The sequence below is a fragment of the Bos indicus x Bos taurus genome, chromosome 21, assembly GCF_003369695.1.
Source record: "Bos indicus x Bos taurus breed Angus x Brahman F1 hybrid chromosome 21, Bos_hybrid_MaternalHap_v2.0, whole genome shotgun sequence".
Taxonomy (NCBI): Eukaryota; Metazoa; Chordata; class Mammalia; order Artiodactyla; family Bovidae; genus Bos; species Bos indicus x Bos taurus.
Window position 1 is genome coordinate 22,110,586 of NC_040096.1, and position 24,744 is coordinate 22,135,329.

The 24,744-nt window shown below is 43.6% G+C and overlaps 1 protein-coding gene across 3 annotated transcripts in view; it reads right to left on the reverse strand.

Annotated features, from left to right (window-relative positions):
- CRTC3 (CREB regulated transcription coactivator 3) overlaps positions 1-24,744 on the reverse strand; it is a 96,066-nt gene that overhangs the window by 70,919 nt on the left and 403 nt on the right. For all 3 annotated transcript variants that reach the window (XM_027522049.1, XM_027522048.1, XM_027522050.1), the window contains exon 2: positions 15,503-15,601. In XM_027522049.1, coding sequence (XP_027377850.1) covers positions 15,503-15,601 — 99 coding nt within the window. The remainder of the gene's footprint in view (positions 1-15,502; positions 15,602-24,744) is intronic.

Below are 24,744 nucleotides of genomic sequence, written 5' to 3' on the forward strand. Positions count from 1 at the left end.
GAGGGGTGGCTGACATCAGCCAAGAGCCACGGTCACCGTCTCAGGGCAGGACTTCAGTCTGCGGGAGGGAGGCCCAGGGATACGAAGCAGGTTACCATGGGATCCTGGCAATCGAACCAGACAGGAGTCCAGTTATCAGAGCTGAGGCAGGAGGCCAACGATGGTGACTTGCAGCCAAATTACAGGGTGAGAGGCAGCCCCAGTCCATCTGCTTCTCTCTCTGGGCCTCAGGGATGGTGAGAAGGCTGGCTGATCAGGCGTCACGTGGCCTCCGGAGCCTGGGGAAGGAGCCCACACCGGGAACCAGAAACCAGATAGACCTGACTCCATATCTGTGCTCAGCTGCATCATCAGGGTGATGCTGGCCCATCACAGACTGACTCCAGGCCTTTAACACACTGGGCAGGGCCATGGAGCCAGGTCACTATGTGAAAGGTCCGGGCGTGCAGAAACATGAGTCTCTCCTTTCATACGTGTCTGAGACCTTGCAGAAGGGAGCGAAGAAAAGGCAGCTCCTGGGATGGGAAGAGCTAGGGGTGACAGTTTGCCAAGGGACTGGGAAATCAGAGCAAGAAACACGCTGGGGGCGAGATAGGAACTAACTGCCACCCCCTCGTCACCAAGAGGACAGAAAGCAACTTGAAGGGGAACAGTTCAGACAAAGGGAGCAGGGGAAGCTGCTCTAGATGATGATGCTGGAGCCTGGCAGGTGGGTGGCTCCACTCAGAGGTATTAGGTTAAGCAGAGCTTAACCTGTGATTGGTCTAAGCAGTGTCTCTTTTGCTAAGAGTGCTCTCTGACTCCTTCCTAGACACTGATTAAATTGTTTTCCACATATTGTCTCTCCTAGCTAGAGTATAAGACATTCCCACCAAAATACAAAGAACTTTTAGAATTAATGCAAGGGGGATAATGTCTGTTGAGCTGTTGCAGCTTACTGTCTGATGATTTCATGAATGTATTTTCTTATTTTGTCATAAAGATACATATAACCATTTCACGACTTATTATAAAGAGAAAAATTTCTTCAGTAGGCACTAAACAAGAAATCGTATTTGTTTTCTATGACTGACAGATTAATAAACACTGGTAAACAATTGGAAAGAAAATCTTCATTTTTCTAATATGGAAATAATTGTACAAACTTGTTTTTTTCTTGAGTCACATTTCTCTGATGATCATAGATTTTCTTTGCATACTTGTATACTATAAATTAATGGCTTTTTCAGTTTTCACAGAAGTTCTCTACACTTAAAAAAAATTAATTTTTAAAGCAACATACCAGAGGTGTTGCAGAAAGAACCATGAAGCCCCAGTGAAACATGTGCTAAGCAGCCTTGGTCACTCACTAGGCAAGGGGCTCAACTCATGGCCCCTCAAGGTCCATGTGATTAAGTTTTGTGCTTCAGTAGATATGCAGACTTCTTATGTCATGAACTCTGGAGTCATTCCTTTTTTTTTTTTAGTTTTTTTAAATTGAAATACAGCGGATTTACGATGTTGTATTAGTTTCTGGTGTATAGCAGTGATTCAGATATATATATATATATACACACACACATATATACACGTATATATGTATCTATATAGTTTTATTTCCCCCCTTTGAAGTCATTCTTGAACAGTCAATACTTGGAACGTAAGATCTGCAAAGGCTAAGGACCTAAGGTAATGAATATTTTGGCTAAGGCAATAAATACTCAAATCAGAGTCAAAATTTTTGTTAGGTTAAATATCTTTGATATTTACAAAACAGCAACAAAGCCACATGTATTAATAACCTTACAAGTATTTCTACTCCTTGAATATTCTTCCTATGGGAATCTATGTTTCAGAAACACAGATGACTCATACACAAAGATGTTTATTACTGTATGATGTGTAATAAAGAAAACTCAGAATCAATCAAAATATCCAAAATATACGGAAAGTGCTTATAAATTATGTCATTTGTGATGAAATATTATTTAGCTATTAAAATTATAAAGTATCTTAATAACTTAGGGAAATAATGATTACATAATGGTTGAAATTTTCTTAAAAGGTTATAAATACAGAGAATGATACCACCTATAAAAGATGCATGAAAAATAACTAAAATAAAACATTCAAAAGGAGACTTCTAGTTGATGAGATACAGATAACTTTTTCTGTTCCTTTTTCATTTTTTACATATTTTCTATATTTTATACATTTAGTATATATCACTTTTCAAGGAACCACAAAGAATTAGGGAACAAGCTATAAAAAAAACGCAATGTGTTACTTTTTTTTAATATAAAAGTTTAAAATGGAAGCTAAAAAAGAAAAAGAAACTAGAGTCAATGCTTTTCTGCTCAAGTTCTTGTGTACACAACCTGTCTCTCAAACTTGATTATAAGCTTCCTAAGTGGACAGTTATCTTTGACTCTTAACAGGCACTCAGTCAATATTTATTAATGGGTAAAGTCACACCAAGTCATAGTAGCTGTTTAATGTATATGGAAAGTGATTTTCAGAGTCCAAACAAGTATTTCCTCAGTATCTACATGTTTGGCTGGAGAAGAAACTGGCTACCCACTCCAGTATTCTTGCTGGGATAATCCCACGGACAGAGGAGCCAGGTGGGCTACAGTCCATAGGGTCACAAAGAGTCAGATACTACTCAGCGGCTGAGCACACACGTATGTTTGGACAGAATAACAATGGTGACCCATTCTAGTATTCTTGCTGGAATAACACCACGGTGAGAAGGAGACCAGTGGGCTACAGTCCATGGGGGTCACAGAGTCAGACACGACAGAGCGACTTTGCACACCCACACATGTCTGGACAGGATAAAAATGGCTGGATTTGGGGAGGACGGCACTTTGGTCTGACAAGCAGCAGGAACAGGGATTTGCCCTGTGGAGGAGCATGAATGTGCAAGACTGTGGACAGGACTCTCTGTGACAGAAGGGCCAGCACCCCAGACCCATGGCTCTCGCACCTGCTTTTTGCTTCACACAAAGCTCTCAACTTTCAAATGCAGGACCCATAGTCCAGCAGGTGTACCCCGGGTGTCCCCACCCTCCAAGCACCTGCCCATTTCTCAATATGCAAGCAAACAGCAATGCTACATGAGGATAACCTGACTTAGTTCCAATTACTTTTTAAAAATAATTTTCGAGCTGCTGCTGCTGCTGCTAACTCACTTCAGTCGTGTCAATTCTCAAGCACTGGCAGCTTATTAACAAGAACAAAGTACTTGGAACTCACCACAGAGCCCAGCACTCTGTGGGTGACACCTTGGCTTCAAGCTGTCGCAGTAAAATAAGACAGCAACAAGCCCTACCTGCATGACACCCTGAGGTCATCTTTACCAGGCCCCTGGGAAGGACACTCATAACACCCCTATGTTGCAAATGCAGACATGGAGGCTTTTGGACTTAAACAGTGGCAGAGCTAGAACTCAAGCCAGGCAGATGCCAAAGCCCTAGAGGCAGTAGTGCCCACAGAGGTGGCCACAGACGAGGTGGTAGAAGTAATTACAGTGGTAGGAACAGCAGGGTGGGAGTAGAGGGTAGGAACAAAGCCAACAACAAGAGGAAAGACCTCCAAAGGCTCACCTCGTGCCAGGCACTGCTCTGACAGTGTCCTATGTATTAACTCATCCATTCCTCACGACAAAACTCTGACATGGGCCCTGCCACCACCCTCACTTTACAGATGATGAAGCTGAGGCTGAGATGTTAGTAATCTGTCCCATGTCACCTGGCTGGAAAGCGGCAGAGGCAGGATTTGAACTCATGACCTTTTGGCCATCATGCTAGGCAGCCTGTGTGTGGCACTAAAGCTTTTATTCTAAAGCAAAATGCTTCTGAACTGTGGTGCTGGAGAAGACTCTTGAGAGTCCTTTGCAAGGAGATCAAAGCAGTCAATCCTAAAGGAAATCAACCCTGAATATTCATTGCAAAGACTGATGCTAAAGCTGAAGCTCTAATACTTTGGCCACCTGATGTGAAGGGCTGACTCACTGGAAAAGACCCTGATGCTGGGAAAGACTGAAGGCAGGAGGAGAAGGGGACGACAGAGGATGAGACGGTTGGGTGGCATCATCGACTCGATGGACATGGATCTGAGCAAACTCTAGGAGATAGTGAGGGACAGGGAAGCCTGGTGTGCTGCAGTTCATGGGGTCGCAAAGAGTCAGACACAACTTAGCATCTGAAAAACAGTAACAACAAAATGTCAGGCACTCTGGTCCTCAGAATTTCTTTTGAAGCAGACCCCTGATTTTATCTAACAGGTGGACTTCTCAGGAGAAGTTCCCATCTCTTCCAGTATTATCTGGCATAAAAAATTTTAAACTAATGGAACACAGCTCAGGCTCGGAAGCACTGTCTGGGGTATCCACGCTCTTCCTTACCCTCCACTACAGGAACAGCTGGGAGCACGTGAAGGGCAGAATGAATGTGGCTGTACTCCAGGTTTCTCGTTCAAGTTCTCACGGAGGCAGATGCTCCCGATTCAGGGTGTGGGGCCAGTGTTGCCTTGCCCCTAGCATAATATCACAGACCTCTACTCTGAGTGCCTAGAGATTCATGAGTTGCCTACTTTTCTCCCTCATTCTGTAAGTTTTCTACTCAACATGTATGGTTAGACAAAAAGGGGGGAAAGCACTACATGACTCTGTATTAAAAATATGACAACCATATTCTTGGTCACAGTTCCTATTTTGGGACAGAGGCACATTCCAAAGCTATTAAGTAAGCCCCTAGCTTTCTGGGCTTCTCACTATTTCCTTGGGCAGAAGAGAAGAACTTCTCATTGAAGTCAAAAGCAAAGGCAAAACAGGCAGCTAATCAAGCACAGAGATAGACAGCGGGGAAAAAATTACAGTTGCAAAGTGCATGTAGTTTGGGGGGTACAGACTCCTAAACAAAGTTTAGTGACAAATTCAGAAAACTATCGTTTGCTGGAAAAGAAACTAAGACATAAGACAGATACTAGCAATCGGTGAAAATCTTTCTTGGAAATAACGCATGATAAAATAATCTATAAATGTGGTCTTCTAAATCTCACGCAGAAGACCAAGGTCACTGCCCTCTCTATTATTAACTAATAGTATTTGTATAAAAGGGTATTGTTTCAGGGCTGGAAGAGAGCATGCTGTGCCCAAGTGCAGCACTAGCTAAGGTTTATGACCTTGGGAACAAAATTCCCTCTCACTTTTAAGTTCTGAGAGATGACTGCCACAGAAGCCACAAACTATGACGAACGAGCATACATAAACAGAATTTAGTTAGCGGCTTGGGAAGGAATCAGTTATCTTTACACCCTAGTTCCCTTAACTCAGTCCAGCTCCCAAATCCCTCAGTCCATGCTTCCATGCCTCCCACGATCTCAGATTACCTTATGGATAATTATGATTATACTTTACATACCAAAAAAAAAAAAGCTTAGAGAGGCTGAGGGAAAGCCACGGATCACAGATCAAAAGAGCAGTGGAGCCAGAGCTTGGACACCCAAGCCACACTCTTCGGCACACCACAGCCTACTCCTGCCCAGGACCTAACGGAGGCAGAGGCTCAGGGCAAGTTCACCTTGCAAGCTGCTGCCATGACTTCAGGAGAAGGGAGAATGAGGTGGGAGAGGGTCAGCAGATACCATCAGCTCTCAGAGGGAGCTGAAGGTAGAGATAGATAGAATTTCTGAAGACCATCTGAAGGCACAAGAGAGGCTGTTCTGAGGTCTCTGTGGAGACTCTCATCCATGACTCAAGCCCTAACTATTTTGGGATCGTCTCTGAGAGTCCACGATCATGGAACGAAGGCATAGCAGCCGTCCTTCAGTGAGGGGCAGTGGCCGCGTGCAGGCTGCCCAGACCTCAGGGCCAAAGCTGAGCGGGTTCACCCATCACCAACTGGGCTACAGTCTTCTGCAGAGAGGCCAGCTCACCCATTTCCACGCTTCCTAAGCTTCATACAGAAATACGTTTCTGCCACCACAGTGGTTGCAAGAAATTTATGAATGTATTTATTGATTATCTATCAATTAGTGAGAAGAGAAAAAGAAGAGTAGTTAATCCTCTCTTAGAGGAGGGAAGGAGCAGGAGAACACAAAGGCCTCACACGTCAGTTTGTTCGTTCAGACGCCCACCAGCGTGTGTGTGTGTGTGTGTGTGTGTGTGTGTGTGTGTGTGTGCACTCCATAATTTAAGGATAAGCCCTTCTGCACAGCCTTTCAGATTAACCACCACCATTTATTGTGTGGAATTCTGCCAACTGGAGATGCGTGATTTTTTCAGGTACCCTCTTCCAAAATGCATGTGCCTCAGAGTAGTGAAGTGGAAGTTAACATTTTTTATTTTTTAAATTGAAATACAGTTGATTTACAATGTTGTGTTAAGTTTCTGGTGGGCAGTAAAATGATTCAGTTATACATATGCGCATTTTTCTCATATCCTTCTCCTTTATGGTTTACTAGGGGATACTGAATAAAAGTTCCCTGTGCTACACAGTAGGACTTTGTTGTTCATCTATTTTATATACAGTAGTTTGTATCTGTTAATCCCACACTCCTAATTTATCTCTCCCCAACTCCTTCTCCCCACTGGTAACCATAAGTTTGTTTTCTAAGTCTGGGAGTCTATTTCTGTTTTGTAAATAAGTTCATTTGTATCATATTTTAGATTCCACATATAAGTGATATCATATGGTATTTTTCTTTGTCTGACTTATTGCTACTTAGTATAATAATATCTAGGTCCATTCAAAAATTTTTATATAAATTTAATCAGAATATATCTATATATTTATTTATTTATTTGGCCACACTACTGGCTTGCAGGATCTTAGTTCCCCAACCAGGAATGGAATTATGCCCTCGGGAGTGAAAGCGTGAGGTCCTAACCACTGAGAACTGCCCCAGAACACTTTTCTTATAATCCAAACAAGCACTTTAGCCAAGACACAGTGACCTGACTGGCTGCTGAAGGAAAGGAGGGAGCACAGACCATCTGAAAGCACTGGGTGCTCAGGGCACGCGCAGCCTTAACCTAGGAGTGCCGACCGCAGGAGCGGCCACCCCCACGTGCGCCTACTGAGACTGGAAGGATGGCTTGTGTGACTGAGAAAGTGAATCTTCCGCTGTGCTTTATTTTATTTCACCTTAATTAAAGATTTAAATATGGCTAGTGACTACCATGGGCCTCCCTGGTAGCTCAGCTGGTAAAGAATCTGCCTGCAATGTAGGAGTCCCCTGTTCAATTCCTGGGTCAGGAAGACCCCCTGGAGAAGGGATAGACTACCCATTCCAGTATTCTTAGGCTTCCCTGGTGGCTCAGATGGTAAAGAATCCGCCTGCAATGCAGGAGACGTGGGCTTGATCCCTGGGTTGGGAAGATCCCCTGGAGAAGGACATGGTAACCCACTTCAGTATTCTTGCCTGGAGAATCCCCATTGACAGAGGAGCCTGGTGGGTTATAGTCCATGGGGTAGCAAAGAGTTGGACATGACTGAGCGACTAAGCACAGCACAGCAGTGACTACCATATTGGACAGCACAGGTCTTGGCAGGGTGGGGAGAATGGGAAGAGCACAGGGGGGAAAAAAGGAAGTCAAAAGTGATAAATATAAACTTTCTGTCTCAGAACTATAATTTGTTGCTATGTTATTTTATCACATAGGACTCAAAGAATGCTTTGACAACTACCAAAAACATATACCAACTCCAATTGGTTTTTGTGAAAAGAAATAATCTTTGTAGTGGGCTTAATGCAGTGTCTGGCACACAGCCCACACTCAACAAATGCTGGCTATTATTAGTAGCATTTTAAGGTTCATGTTGCTACTTAAGTCTTCCATTTGTTTCAATTCAACCAATAAATCTTCTGTCAATCATTTTTGAAAGAATCTTATAAAAATTTTAAAGGAAATGCAGCAATGGAAAGCCATTAACATGGAACCAGGATTTGTAATTTCGGTTTCTCCTATATACTTGCTACAGGAACTCTGGGCCTCACTACACCCCTGTGTATTGGGAGTGGGTCTCAGAAAAATCAGGTTCCACATCTGGCCCACATCTTGCTGCCTGCAACAGGGTTTTCTCCCATCAGACTGTTTCCTAAATTAGTTAGATCTTATAAACTCTCAGTTACAAATAAGATGACCCAACTTTTTTTAAAGAAGTCAGAAATGTCAAACATGTGATTAGTTTTTAGTGACACAGTTTGAAAGAACTAGATGAGTTATGTGAAGGTTAGGAAAGGACAGTTGCACCCAGAGAGTGCTATACAAATAGATGTCCTCTGTGTCTCTCTGTAGCTGCCTGACAATCAGGCTGCACAGTCAACAGAGGCCCTGGCTGTCATGCGGACTGAAACACGCCAGAGACCAGCTGGCCCTCCCCTGACCCTCAGAGAGAGGACAACACTCAGTTCCTCTCTCTGCCTTCCATGTACACAAGCCAGGCCCTGCCCAGAAACGGGAGGGCTGTGACCCTACCCATTCCTGACTGATGACCTGCCTCTTGCTAAGGGCTATCAGAACATAGCCTGAAAAGCTTACTTTGGTTTACTCATCAGGTAACTCTGTGTTCTCCAAACAAGAGCCCAATGGATTAGATGAAGAGTATACTTTCAGATCCTCCATTAGAATAGAAAATTAGTCTTTAACCAATATTAACACAGTACTATGCTTACCAACTGGAGAAGGCAATGGCAACCCACTCCAGTACTCTTGCCTGGAAAATCCCATGGGCGGAGGAGCCTGGTAGGCTACAGTCCATGGTGTCGCTAAGAGTCGGACACAACTGAGTGACTTCACTTTTCATTTTCATGCATTGGAGAAGGAAATGGCAACCCACTCCAGTGTTCTTGCCTGGAGAATCCCAGGGACAGGGGAGCCTGGTGGGCTGCTGTCTATGGGGTCACACAGAGTCGGACACAACTGAAGTGACTTAGCAGCAGCAGCAGCATGCTTACCAACTAATGTATGCAAGATCAAGTAGAACAGTAGAAGTGAAAACATTCTGTAAACTCCAAAAGGATCTATAAACAAAAAGGAAGTGGAATGTGTTTAAATAATACTTGACTCAAGAACCTCTGCTTCTGTACCATGTTCATGGATTAGAAGACTCAGTATTAAAACATCAGTTTTAGATTCACCATCATTATAGATTCAATGAAATCCCAATTAAAATCCAAGCAGGCCTTTCTGTAGAAGTCAATAAGCTGAGTCTAAAATTCTATGGGTAAGCAAAGGAACTAAAATAAGCAAAAAAATTTTGAAAAAGACCAAAGCTAAAGGACTCCTGTTACCTGTTTTCAAGTCTTCCTGTAAAGGTACAGCAATCAAAACAGTGTGATATTAGCGAAATGATGGAACAGAAGTGGAACAGAAGACAGAGTCCAAAAACAGACCCACACATATATGGTCAATTGATTTTCAACAAAGGAGCCAAAGTGGGACTTCCAGTGGCTCAGACTCTGCACTCCCAATGCAGGGCCCCAAGTCTGATCCCTGGTCAGGGAACTAGATCCCACATGCCAAAACTAAGAGTTCACATGACCCAACTAAAGATCCTGCATGTAGCAAGGAAGAAGGAAGATCTCGATGCTGCAACTAAGATCCAGTGCAGTCAAATAAAGAAGTAAATAAAAATATTAAAAGGTGCCAAGGCAGATTCAGTAGGGAAAGGAAAGTCTTCTCAACAAATGATGCTCAACAACTCGACATCCATATGCAAAAAGAGCCCTCCAACCCACTCTTTGCATCACATTAAAAAAATTAACTTGAAATTACTGAAGTATAAAACCTAAAACTATAAAACTTCTGAAGAACACATTGGAAAAAAAAGTCTTTCTGACTCTGAATTAAACAAAGAAGTCTTAGATAAAATATAAAAGATAAATCATAAAAGAACAAATTTTGATAAACTGGACCTCATCAAAATGTAAAACTTATGCTCTTCAAAACTTTAAGAAAATTAAAATAACCCACATAAAATAACCAAATAAAATAAAATTAAGATAACCCACAGATCAGGACAAACTGTCAAATACATATCTATTGAAGAAAAGGTATCCAAAATAAATAAAGAACTCTAACTATTTAATAATAATAAGAAGAAAACTCCTTTTTAAAACTGGGCAAAAAATTTAAACAGACACTTCTTCAAAGAAGAGATAAGAATGGCAATAAGCATACAAAAAGATGCTCAATATCGTAAGTCATCTCGTACTGTGCATGCTAAGTCACTTCAGTCGTGTCTGACTCTTTGCAATCCCATGGACTATAGCCTGCCAGGCTTCTCTGTCTATGGGATTTCCCAGGCAAGAATATTGGAGTAGGTTGCCATGCCCTCTTAAGTCATTAGAAAAATGCAAATTAAAACTTCAGTGAAATACCACTACACATGTACTAGAATGATCAACTTTTTAAAACTGATACACTACCACCTCACACCCACTAGGATGCTGCTGCTGCTGCTGTTATCAAAAAAAAAAAAAAAATTCAAATAAAACCAGCAAATAGTAACAACAATGTGGAGAAACTGGAACCTTTGTACACTGTTGGCAGGAATGCAAAATGCTGTAGCCACTGTAGAAAACAGTATGGGGGTCCCTCAAACCATTAAAAATGGGATTAGCATGTGATTCAGCAATCCCACTTCTGGGTATGCATCAGAAAGAATTCAAAGCAGGATCTCACAGAGGTGTTTGCATACCCATGTTCATAGTAGCATTATTCATAACAGCCAAGATGTAGAAGCAACCCAAGTGTCCATCAGTAGATGAATGGGTAAACAAAATGTGGCATATATATACAATGAAGTGTTATTCAACCTTGAACAGGAAGGAAATCCTGTCACATGCTGCAATATGAATGAGCCTCAAGGGCATTATGCTAAATGAGCCAGTCACAAAAAGACAAGTATTATATGACTTCACTTATATAATGTACCTAGAGTGGTCAGAGTCATAGAGACAGAAGTAGAACAGTGGTTGCCAGAGGCTGGAGAATGAAGGAATAGAGTTGCTGTTTAACGGGTATGGAGTTCCAGTTTTATAAGATGAAAATGTTCAGGAGATTGGCTGCACCACAACGTGTATATGTTCAACACTACTCAACTGCACACTTAAAAATGGTGACGATGATAAGCTTTGTGTTGTGCTTTTTAAATCATAATTAAAAAGATAAATAAACTGAAATACCAAGGGCTGGAGAAAGTGCAGAGTCTCTGGAACCTTGCTGGCAGGAATGTGAAATGGTACAGCCACTGTGTACAGTAGTTTGGCAGTCTTTCACAAAGGTAAACACACACTTACGTTTGATCCAAAAGTTCTGCCACGAGGTGTTCACACAAAAGCTGGATGTGAGTATTTTCACTCACAACTTCCCCAAGGTGGAAACCATCCAAGTGCTCACCAAGTGATGAATGGATAAACAAGTTATAGTCTCTCCCTCCAGTGGAATACTACTCAGCCACAGACAGAACCAAGTATTGATAACTGGGCTCCCCTGGTGGCTCAGTGGTAAAGAATCCACCTGCCAACGCAGGGTACTCGGGTTCCATCCCTGAGTTGGGACCATCCCCTGGAAAAGGAAATGGCAATCCACTCCAGTATTCTTGCCTGAGAAATCCCATGGACAGAGGAGCCTGGTGGGCTACAGTCCGTGGGGTCACAAAAGACACACGGACACAACTCCGCGACTAAACAACAACTGATAACTGCAGTGTAGTGGGCTGAATCATGTTCCTCCAAGAAGATCTGTTCAAGTCATAACCCCAAATACCTGTGAATGTGATTTATTTGGGAAGAGAATCTTTGCAGATGCAAACACATTGCTGCTGCTGCTAAGTTGCTTCAGTCGTGTCCGACTCTACGCTACCCCAGAGACAGCAGCTCACCAGGCTCCCCCGTCCCTGGGATTCTCCAGGCAAGAACACTGGAGTGGGTTGCCATTTCCTTCTCCAATGCATGAAAGTGAAAAGTTAAAGTGAAGTCGCTCAGTCGTGTCCGACTCTTCACGACCCCATGGACTGCAGCCCACCAGGCTCCTCCGTCCATGGGATTTTCCAGGCGAGAGTACTGGAGTGGGTTGCCATTGAGGTTATACTGGATTAGGGTGGTGTCTTTATAAGAGAAGGAAGGGAGTATTCGAACACAGGCAAACAGGAAAGGCCATATGGAATAGAGGCCAAGAGTGCAGTGACAGCACCCAAGCCAAGGGACACCAAGGACTGGCGGCAGCCAAGAGACGCTCGGAGGAGACGAGGAGATAGAGTCTTCCCTGGAGTCCCCAGAGAGTATAGCCTTATGGACTTGACTTCAGACTTTCAGCCTCAGAACTGTGACAGAATCAATTTCTGTTGTTTAAAATGTAAGCCACCTAGTTGGTGGTATTTTGCTATGGCAGCTCTAAGAAACACATACATGCTACAATAGGGGTGAGTGAGTCTCAAATGCAATTTCTATGTCAACAAATTCTGCTTCTGATTCCATGTGGAGGACACTCTGGAAGAGGCAAAACTGCAGATAAGTGGTTCCAGAGGCAGGAGGTGGGGATGGAAACAGATTACAAAGGGATGTTAAGGGAACTTTTGCAGGATGATGAAACTGTTCTTAACTTGGATTGTGGTGGTAATTATACAATGTAAAACTGTGAATCATAGAGAGGTCAGGGCTTCCCTGGTGACTCAGTGGTAAAGAATCTGCCTGCCAACGCGGGAGACACGGGTTCAATTCCTGATCTGAGAAGATCCCATGTGCCTCAGAGCAACTAAGCCCATATGCCACAACCACTGAGCCCGTGCTCTAGAGCCAGAGAGCCGGAGAGCCGAAACTACTGAGCCCACACATAGCATAAGCCCATGAGCTCTAGACACCATACGCCACGAGAGAAAGCACCGCAACGAGAAGCCCACGCACTGCAACTAGAGGCTAGTCCCCCCTTGCTACTTGTACTGTATACAAATTAAACCCTAAAACTGTTGGCTTAAAAATAATTTATGCTTCTGGGATTCCCTTTTTTTCTCAGTTTGACAAGTCTCTTGGGAAGGGGCTCCTATCAGCCTAATCAGGGAAAATGTGAGGACCAAAATACCAGTAATAGTTAGAGATTACAGCCCATCGGATAATATAAGAAATCACTAAACCATATAAATATGTAGAAATAAATAAATGTATAAATTGAAAGTGTGATGAGAATCCAGATAAATTACCTCCTCACAAAATACATATTAATTACAAAGAAGAGTAACTTTAGAGTGGAGAAGACTGACAAACACCACCTGAATTAAGTGATAAAAGTGAACATCATGCAAATGAAAAATCCCCCACTTCACTGGATACAAAATTAAAATCAATTTTGGCTATTCCTGCCAAAGACACATAATCTAAATCTAATCTTGAAGAAACATCAGACAAACCCCAATCGAGGGATATTCTGCAAAAGAACTGGCTTGCGACCTTCAGAAGTGGCAAGGTCACACAATTCAAAAATGATTTTTTTAATGTCATAAATAAAAGACGGAAAAATTGTCCAGAAGGGGCTAAAGACAATGTATGTGCTCTGAACTCTATCCTTTTGCTGTCAAGGACAGTAAAGGGACATCTAGGGGAAACCTGAATGGGGTCTCAGGATCAAATATCAATAATGTGTCCACAGCCATACCACCCTGAAGGTGCCCAAGCTTGTCAAATGGTAGTAACACATCACTGTTAATTTCCTGATTTCACGGCTCTATTCAGCTCATGTAGAACAATAGCCTTGCTGGTGGGAAATATACATGGTCGAGTATTTGGGGCTGACAGGGCATGAGATCAGCAACTTATTCTCAAGGGGGAAAACAGAGCTATTTTTACTGTACTCCCAACTTTTCTATAAGTTTGCAATTGCTTCAAAGTTTAGAAATTACTCAGAGAAAGAATCCTGGGGAGCCCAGGGCCTGTCACTTTATCTCATCCAATATACCAGGGGAGGGACACTACAGTTCGTTCTGTATTCCTCCAAGGCTGACAGGAGTACCACAAAATTGGAATCTCAAACCCAGTACCCCTTAGCGATGGCCTATTTTCTGAAGCACGAACTCCAGCATAAAGTAGAGATCTAATTTATTTGGATACTGAATGACCCAATAGGCCAAGATGTAAGATAGCTTGACTGCTAGAAGTGGCTTTCTAACGCAGGCCTTATTATGGTGAGATTCCAAAGTCATTATACTCAAGACAAGATTCCAGTGTACTAAGGCACAAACCGGTTCACAGAGTACTTTTTCCACCTTATACTTAAGAGTTTCTATCAGCACTCTCAAACGGAAGCCTCCGTTTAAATAATATTACTTCTGCTTTACGGGACATCATCAAACAAGTGAACCAGATTTCACCACAGAGAAAGAAGACAGTACTTTTAAAATAGAGAGGCATCTAAATGAATACAGTTATACTTCATTTTAAAGTTTATATCTCAGATTTAACACTTAATCTTAAATTGTGTTAACGAAAATGTCAGGCTCCTAATTTTTCAGAGACTGCTGCTGCTAAGTCGCTTCAGTCATGTCCAACTCTGTGCGACCCCATAGACGGCAGCTCACCAGGCTCCCCCGTCCCTGGGATTCTCCAGGCAAGAACACTGGAGTGGGTTGCCATTTCCTTCTCCAATGCATGAAAGTGAAAAGTTAAAGTGAAGTCGCTCAGTCATGTCCAACTCTTAGCGACCCCATGGACTGTAGCCTACCAGGCTCCTCCATCCATGGGATTCTCCAGGCAAGAGTACTGGCGTGGGTTGCCATTACCTTCTCGATACCTAAATCTAATTCAGATTTCAACAACAATATCATATACCATTGTCTAAATCACTGATTCCACATTGTTTTGAATAAGGCTTTCAATAACATGAGTGATTAAAGCACTCTGTGACGCTACTCCTCTAAACAAAATATTGACCACTTATCTGTGCCATAGATTTGTCCTGTCTGATACAGTGGAAGCCAGTCACATAAAGGTGGTGAAACATAACTGGTACAAATTAAGATATGCTTTAAGTGCAAAATACACATGAGATTTCAAAGACTTCATTTAAAAAAAGAAGATGATGAAATATCTCATTAATTTTTTAATACTGATTATATGTTGAAATAATATTATTCTGGATAGACTGGGTCAAATAATTATTGAAATTATTTAAGCAATATTAAAATTAATTACACTGATTTCTTTCTCTTTAACACGGTTTAAATGAAGGAATGTTTAACTGATGTATGTAGCTCACAGTGTATTTCCACTGCTACATTAGACCATTTGCGAAACGGATTTCCCAGAACACTACTGAACTTTATCCTTTCATATCTAATCTTTTCAAGGAAAATTTTTGCCTCTTTTACACTCCACTCAGTTCAAAGAAAGTATAGTAAGTATTGGGAATTCCCTGGTGGCCCAGTAGTTAGGACTCTGCTTTCACTGCTGAGGGCCTGGGTTCGATCCCTGGCCAGGGAGCTGAGATTTCACGAGGTGTGAAGGAAGCAAGCATCTCGGGTACCTGGAACTCGGGGGCACTGCTCCGCAGCTGGCTCACGTTGGGCAAGGATCCTCCGTGGTACTGTGTAAGGCGCAGCTGCTGAAGCTTCTGAAACTGAACCTGGGGACAGAGAGAGTTCAAAGCTGTTGAGACACGACAGCAAAGAGCTGAAAGAAGCATCGAAGTACAGTGTTATGCAGCGACATGGTTCAAGAGTGAAAGTCTTGGTTTCAATTTCTTCTCTACTTAAAACCTTCCAGTTTCCGGGGCTTTCTGGGTTTTGATTCGTCTATTTTAGGGAAAGAATTTATCCATGTTCTAAATGTCCCAGGCATGACTCAAAGACCTTCTTGCACAGTCTTTGAGTGCATATGTGTGTGGGGGGCAGGGGGCGGAGGGGGGAGGCGGCGCATGCAAGCACAATCTTTAACAGCAATAAAAGAAATTTCTTAAAAAAAAAAATAAGCCACTGCCCATGATTCTAACATACTATCTTCCCTTCTCCATGCTCTTTTCCAGTCTCCATTTACTTTTAAGTGTAATAACTGCACTGGGACTTCCCTGGTGGTCCAGTGGTTAAGGATCCTCCTTCCAGTGCAGGGGACGTGGGTTCGATCTCTGGTTGGGAAACTAAGATCCCACATACTGCAGGGCAACTGAGCCCACGCTATAACTAGAAAAAGCCTGCATGCCCCAACAAAGACCCAGCACAGCCAAAATTTAAAAAAAAAACAACTGCACAGTGGTGATCACAATATAGGCACAAGTCTGCAAGCTTACATCACAACTCTTTTTTCTATGATATTATATAAGCATTTTAAATGGCTACATAACATTTCTTCTTCAGCATTACTGACTTAGAATACATTTCAAAGAGTGATTGCTAAGTCTTGGGTTTGGGCTTTTAGATGGCTCTCAATACACACTGCCAAAATGTTTTCCCAGAGGGTATACCAATGTATATGTGAGGAAACTGTTGGGCCAAAAACTCACTAACACGGGATATTATCCTTAATTAGGGGAAAGAAGGAGACCAATTCAACAGGTATAACATGGTGTCCCACTGTTTTAATATGCTTTTCTTCTGTAAGTTCTTTCTTGCTTCATTTTTCAAAAGGCAGTAAACTGGTTACGGTCCTTGTAAATCCCAGAGTGGTCCAGTTTGATCTTTGAGAGTTCTGTTTCTAAAACAATAAATTACCTCTGTGGTTATATAACCCTTGGCACTTGTAATTCATGTAGGGAAGAAGGGGGTAGCTGGGAACCCTGAGGCAGAGTTGTGCCCTTTCGTTACTCTGTCTTTGCCTAATAATCATAAAAAGTGCCAGCTATGAGCCCCGAAGATGAGCCAGATGCTGTCCTCAGATGCTATGCCCACTTTATCCCTCACCCTCTCAACAACCACCAAGGGAGACCAAGTGCTCCTGCTTTTACAGCCCTGGAAACCCAGACTTAGGGAAGGTCAGAGACCTGCCCAAGGTCGCACCGTGGAGGGGCCTGAGCTATGGCAAACTCAAAACCCACATTCTTCTTTCTGCCGTGTTCCTCTCCTTTGATCCATTTCTTCCTCAGTGATCACACTATTCACAAGCTCAGGGAAAAGCAACCAAAAGCTCCGCTGAGCCTATGGTGTGCTCTGGTTTTTTGTTTTTACATTTATTATGAAAACTTTCAAATACATACAAAATAGAGATGAGTATAATGAAACCCCATCTCTTCATCTTCCAGTTCCAACAATGATCAGCTTACATCCAACCTTGATTCATCTTTATCTCCATCTTCACCCATTACACTCCACTGAAAGCCAGACAGCCTAGCATTCCATATTTCAATAGGTATCTCCAAAGATAAGGGCTTGTATCTGTCTGGAGGTTATAAAGGCATATCATATAAAACCCTTTGGCAGCTTTAGCTTCCTTATACCCACAGTGCTTGATTTTTCATAAACATGGCACAGGGAAACGGTAATAATCTATTAATCAAAACTCAGATCTGAGAGTTAAATACTAGTGGGAGGCCATGGTAAGCTTTTCCCATCTATCAGCTAAGTTATCAGTATAAAGTCTCAGCTTTTGATTTTAACATTCTCAACCGGAAACATTTGACTCTCTGTCCTTGAGATTCTCTAGACAAAATTCTCAGCCCCCTTGATCTAAAGCTTTTGATTCCTTCTTCCATCAACCCATCCACTTACTCACTTACATAAAAATGGTAAACTGTGTGTTGGGTACAGTGCCAGGCACCAGCTTACTAAGATGAACATGTGCCAAAGTCTCTGCCTTCAGGGAGTTCTCATAAAGGTTTAAACTCTTACCCAAAGCTTTGACACTTCAACCAAGCTGAGTTCTGGATCTAGCTAGAGATCTGCCTTCAGCTGAACTGGAGGCCCTCCCCACATCTCCTGTATCTGCTGGCTCTACCAAAATGCCCATTTCTAGAGTTTTCAGAGAGGGCTGGTTGTACCACAGTAAAAAAGAGCGCTGGATTTGGAATGGGAAGACCTGACTTCGTAACCTGGCATTCCCATGTGGTTGCACAAATCACTTTACTGCCTACTTCACAAAGATGATGGAAGGATTAAAGTCAGAGAACAGATGTGACAGTGGTGTGTAAGGGTCTGGGACAACTGCTCAAAACACCATTAGTGCTGATATCTTCAGCTATCTCCTAAACTACTGAGTAATTCTGATGCCCTCCTCTTTTGAAATTGAGAACGAGCGAGCTAGAAAGAACCTCAGCGATGGTCTCCAATACCATCATGCTTACTGACAAGGAAAATGAGGACCAAAGAATGAGTGGCCTGAGACAGAGGTCTTGGACCATCAGGCTATAGGCCATGGTTAGCCTACAGAATTCTGTTCGACCCACATGGTACTGACCCACTTGTTTTAAATTTTAAAACATTGCAAGAAGGCACAAAAATCTGGATTTCCATCTTCTCTTGATTGAAAGATCTGACAAACACTGAACCCATATTCTTGCATGGCAACAAGGCATGGAGCTGTGAGATGTGGCATGAAGTTTAGACAGGGCTTGGGTTCTCTGGTTTCCCCAAGTCCTCACTGTACCCTGTTATCCTCCCTATGGCCTGAGATCAGTGACCATTTACCACCTCCTTCCTGATCCCTCCATTCATTTTTTTACCTCACCTGGTACCTTGAGTTAGCAACTTTTAGCCTATAGGCATAACACTTTTTTTTTCAATTTTTTAAAAAGTCTAAAAAATTTTTATTTTATATTGGACTATAGTTGATTTACAATGTTGTGCTTGATTCAGATGTACAGCAATGTGATTGATTTATAAATATATATATATTCTTTTTCAAATTCTCTTCCCATTTAGGATATTACAGAATATTGAACAGAGTTCCTGTGCTGTACAGTTGAGGTTGGTTATCTTTTTTTTTTTTTTTTGTCTCATACTTTAGTGGAATTTCCTCTAATGTCTATAAAAATGAGATCTAAGTCTCACCAATTCCTTTTTGAAAAAGTCTTATCAAGAGTCAACACAATTCCCCTCAAAAATCCCAGCAGGCCTCTTCACAGAAACTGACATGACAATTCTAAAATTTATGGATAAGTGAATGAGCTAGAGTAGCCAAAGCAATTTTTAAGAACAGTAAAGACACAAGCCTTAAGTTACCTCATTTTGAGAGTGATTATAAAGCTATCATAATCCAGACAGTGTGCTACTGTTCAAAAGAAAGATGAACAGATCAACAGAAACAGGAGAGAGTCCAAAAACAGACCCACACATATATGGCCAATTGACTTTTGACCAGTGTCACAGCAGTTCAGTGGAGAACTGTTTTCAGCAAATGCCGCTAGTACCCCTGGATATCTCAGTGGGGGAGAAAAGCAGTTGAGCATATAGATATTCAGTGTGACAACCATAATCAAACCCTAGAACTGGCCATGCAAGCTTCCACAAAATGAGGAACACTGTAGACCCACAGTCCATAGGGTTACTGTGAGAACTACATGAGACAATGAATGGAAAGTGATCAGCACAATGCCTGGCAAAGCGATAACACTCCATAGTCAAACCACATCTAATCTTTATCCTCCCCTCTCTCTGTTCCTCTCCCAGAGGCCTCACTATACCCTATCTATTGCCTGTTTTAATACAAAAGTGATGTGCATGCATGCCCAGTCATGTCTGACTTTCTGCGACCCCAAGGACTGCAGCCCACCAGTCTCCTCTGACCATGGAAGTTTCCAGGCAAGAATACTAAAGCAGGTTGCCACTTCCTACTCCAGGGGATCTTCCTGAGCCAGGGCCTAAGCCCACATCACTTGCATCTCCTGCACTGGCAGGCAGACTCTTTACCATGCACCACTTGGGAAGCCCAAGAAAGTGATAGTTCCTCCCAAATAGTCAAGCAAAATTAACATTCCAGGTTGATGTGGCATTTATCCTGTGGCTTCTCAACACTACCAGTTGTCCTTCAAAGCCAGACTTCTTAAACAGGTTCCCAACCCTTTCCCTGCTTCCTTGATTCAAGCCCTCAATGCCTCGCAAGCTCCCTTCTACCCAGTATGCTGTGGATGTGGTGGCTCTCAGCAAGGTCACCAACAACCTCCAAATGACTAGACCAGAGGCTGGGTCTTTATCACATCAGACTAGCCAGCAGCACCGGGCTCGGCTGGTCCACCTTCCCTTCTCTGAACCGTAATCCTCCTGGCTTTTTTCCTACCTCTCTGTCTACTCTTCAGTCATCTTTGTGGGCTCATCCTTCTCGGCTGTCGTTCAGTCTTGTCCGACTTTGTGACCCCATGGACTACAGCGTGCCAGGCTTTCCTGTCTTTCACCATGTCCCAGAGTTTACTCACACTCGTGTCCATTGAGTCAATGATGCCATCCAACCATCTCATCCTCTGTCGCCCCTTCTCCTCCCTTCCTCCTTTACCTCTCCTTTAAATGGTGCAGCTCCTTGGACATCTCCTAGGCCCTTTGCATGTTTCATTCTGCAGCAGAGGTTACAAACTCAAGAGCATAGGGGTGTCAAGTATGGAAGGCAAATAAGCGAAGCAGGCTAGAATCACTTGTGAGGAAACCACAGGGAATGAGGAGGTCTGTGGCAGAATGAAGGACATGTCCATGCCTTGTCTAAGGGGGGCAGCTGCCATTCAGCAGTCATACAGAAATGGACAGTAAGTGTTGTTAGATAATCTCATTTTTCAAAAGAAGCCAGAGTCCAGATTTTAATGTAAAAATCTCAATATTCACTGTTGGCCCTAATTAAAAAAAACCAAAACATTTGGGGCCTCCCACCAAAGAAATTGAAAAAAAAAAAAATCACACAGCCAAATTACAATTCAGGCCACCAATCTGTAAGATCTGTTCTAGAAATTCTTCCTAGGCAGCAGAATCTATTCCTGCTGCTACCAACCAAAGAGACCCCCCCAGTTAAGACTTCCTTCTTGAGCTCCAGAAGTGCATGGACAACCGTCTGCTGAACCATCTCTACTTAAGTGCCTCATGCGCACCTCAAACTCAGCCATCTCCTGACACCGAGTCTGCTCCCAACTTGCTCCTGCCAGCACTCCCTCTCTTAACAGAAGTGAAGTGAAAGTGCTAGTTGCTCAGTTGGTCCGACTCTTTGTGACTTCAAAGACTGTAGCCTGCCAGGCTCCTCAGTCCATGGAATTCTCCAGGCAAGGATAATGGAGTGGGTAGATATTCCCTTCTCCAGGGGGATCTTCCTGACCCAGGGATCGAACCCAGGTCTCCTGCATTGCATGCAAACTCTTTACCACCTTAGCCACCAGGGAAGCCCCTCTCAACAGAGGACACCCTGAAATGGCTCAGCTCTGAAAGCTGGAGATCATTCTTGAGTCCTCCCTCCCCCTTGGCTCCCTGGTCCATTCACCATTCTGGTCCTTTCTGCCTCCTAAGTATCAACCTGTTCACCTCTCTGCATCCTTTTCACTGCCACCATCACAACTCCTAGACTCTAAACCATTTCCCTGTGACCTCCTCCTCTGATCTATCCTACATTCGGGAGTTACAGTCATTCTTTTAAAACGTAAATCTCTCCTGGTTCAACCCCTTCAATGCCTTTCCATTGTCCTTGGGATCAAGTTCCAAATCCCCGAGAATGCTTCATCTCAAATCACCCTCTTCATTCCTTTGCTGCACCTCTGTCCCTATGCCTAAAACATTCTGCTTCCTTCAACATGCAAGTACCCTTGCCCACTCCCATTAATTCTTTATGACACTGGAAGAGGTGAGGACTCTCTACCATACCCTCCCAGCTGTTCCCCTTTCGTAATATTCATCAAAATGTGCCCTTACTTATCAAATGAATGTCTTCTCCATTAATCTTTGTCTTCCTTAGCATCCCTACAATCTATTAAGAGACACTACCGTACTATTGTCTGGAGAAGGAAATGGCAACCCACTCCAGTATTCTTGCCTGGAGAATTCCACGGACAGAGGAGCCTGGAGGGCTACAGTCCACAGGGTTGCAGAGAGTCAGACATGACTGACTGAGCGACTTCACACGCACGCACTGTACTACTGTATCCCCAGGGTCCATCCTACCCTATGCCCCCTCCCCCGACCACACACACACACACACACACTCTAGAGACTCAAAAGGTGTTTGCTAAACAAATTAATAAGATCTTTGAAGTGAGGCACCACATCTTCACCTCCCCCCACCTTTCACTCCACCCCAACATCTCCCCACTGGGCACTCAAGTACCGACAAATTAATGAATGAACAAAGGAACGGCCTCTTTCCAGGCCTATCTGCCTCCGTTTTCTTCCTCCTCTTTACCATCATCACTGAACTGATCCTCCTAGCATTCTCTTCTCAAAAATTATCCATTGCTTCCTGATAAGACTGAACCCCTAAAGCTAGAGTGGAAAATTCTCCATAATCTAATCTATCCCACCAACTAAACAAACAGGATTTAGCTCCAACTCTGATTATAAGGAGAAAGACTCAAAGCCCAGCACAGATTCAGGAAGGAAAGAGTACCTAGGTTGATTAGCAATGTCTGTTCCATCCATAAGCATGACTGCCATGGGCTGGTGATGGAAAATCAGTATATGTGCCATCAGGTTATCGATAATCTACTGAACAGGATAGATTCTTTTCCATCTGAGATCTTTGGACCCTTGGAGTTTTGGACATATGCTCAGGGAATCAAAGAATTCTCTATGAAAAGTACTTCAGCGTTGTCATTTCATTATGAAAGTTATTCCTAAAAATGTAAATAAGCAAAAATTACTAGGCAAATACAGTTATCATTTGCCTTTGTGTTTATGAACACAGCGGAGCCAAGTAGCATTCATGATTTTACTTGCAATTGGTAGACAGCAGAAATGAACATAGGCAGAATTAACATGTAAATAATGTCCTGTACAAGGTGAAGGACAAAATGACATCATAATTTTATAGTACTTAGAACAGAGAAAAGTGGTGGCTGAATTGAATTATCATATAAGGCACAGTTGGTCAAGCTTGCTAAACTCCAGATAATCTGAACTATAGGGTTTAACATGAGATTCACACTGAAAGCCTCAATTCAGTTCAGCAAAACAGCATTTATCACATTAACTTAATTCCATTTGAACTCACTGCATTTGTAACTTTGAATTTATTGGTACCTACGTTTTAGCTAATGGTTATATCACAGTTAAAGCAAAGAATTTTACATACAAGTTTACGTTTGAACATTTTTAGTAACATAATCAGACTCATTTCAGTGAACACAGGACTTGTGAAAATTAACTGCCTTTGAAAGAGTCTGTACATTACTCACGGCCTCGTTTGTCTGAGACACTTTAAACAGGATTCATGAATTAGGTGAGCAAGCAGATCAACTCTAGATATACATACAGAATGCATGTATCTGTACACATAAAATTTATGTATTTAAACAACACAGGCCCCAGCATTAATTCTCAACCATCACCCTGTCATGTTCCTCAATGGGATGGGCTTGACATGCTCATCCCGGGACACAACCAAGGTCGCAAATGGACGCCAGGCAGGTCATAAATGAGTGAAGCCAGCCAGGACACAAGGGGGAAAAAAATTGTTGAAATCCTGTCTTTTTTATCTGCATATATTTCTTCTCATGATGACAGAAAAGTAAGCATAAGAAATATTTCTGTTTCTCCTTAACTTCGCTAAAAAAAAAAAAAAAACCACATCAAAAATATGATAAATGGCAAGTGACACCTAGGCTCAGCAGTGGGGGATCAGGAGGGGGGATCATGACAGGGTGTGGTGTGAACTGTGGCCAGCCAGAGAAGGCGTGCGCAGCCACCACCCAGCTCCAGCCAGCGGCTGTCACATGGGAATCAGGAGTGTTATCAGGTCTCCCAATTTTAAATGTAAAGAAATGTCGGTTTTACATTTAAAATCTCTTAACTTTGATTTCTACGAAAACCCTCCCAATTCTGGCAACAGATACCCAAACACTGCTGGCCAGAAACGGACGCGTCTGCAGCTCGGGGAGCCAGGGACCACCAGTCTGCGACTCAGCTCTCCTCCGGGTTGCCCCGCACCCCGGCCCCGCCCCTGCATACCCTCCCCCATCCTCCTGATGGTCCTTCAAGGTCAGCACTCAGGATCCTCAAGGCCTGTCCCCGCTCACGCTGACCCTCCTTACCCGCAGCCCTGCGCGGACACTCCTGCTGGTTCTCCATCCTCCACTGCCTCCCTCGACAGTTACCTAACCTCGCTGGGTGTTGGTCGCGCGGCCCGCGCCTTACTAGGTTCCCCTGGACCCTCCTCGGGTCACCCGCAACGCTGTGCACCTTCCCAGTTCGTATGATACACCGGGGCCGAACTCGGTAAACCTGACGGATACAGCACCTCCACTGAGAGAGAGAAGCGAAGCCCCATACTCGATAAGGAGTCACCGCTTGATACCCATACGGACCCCAAAGCAGGCCGGGACCGTCCCCGGATGCACGGGTGCGCGGAGCTCTCCCGAGGGAGCGGGTGGGAGCCCCGGGCCCGCCCCGCCGGGCAGTCCCGGAGGACTCGCGGGCGGTGGATGTTCGGAGCAGCGAGAAGCCGCACCTCCCGCCTCCAAGCTGTTTGTGATTTCCTCCCGGGGCTCCCGGTCACCCTCCCCCTTAGGCCTCCCTCACCCGGCGGCCCGCCTTCCCGGGCTCGGCCCCTTCCCATCTCCCCGCACAGCCGGCCCCCGCGACCCTCCCACCTCCGCGGCGACCGCAGACGGTCAGCGGGTGTCGGAAGGCGGGCCCGCGCCGAGGCCGCGCGGGGGGGCGCCGG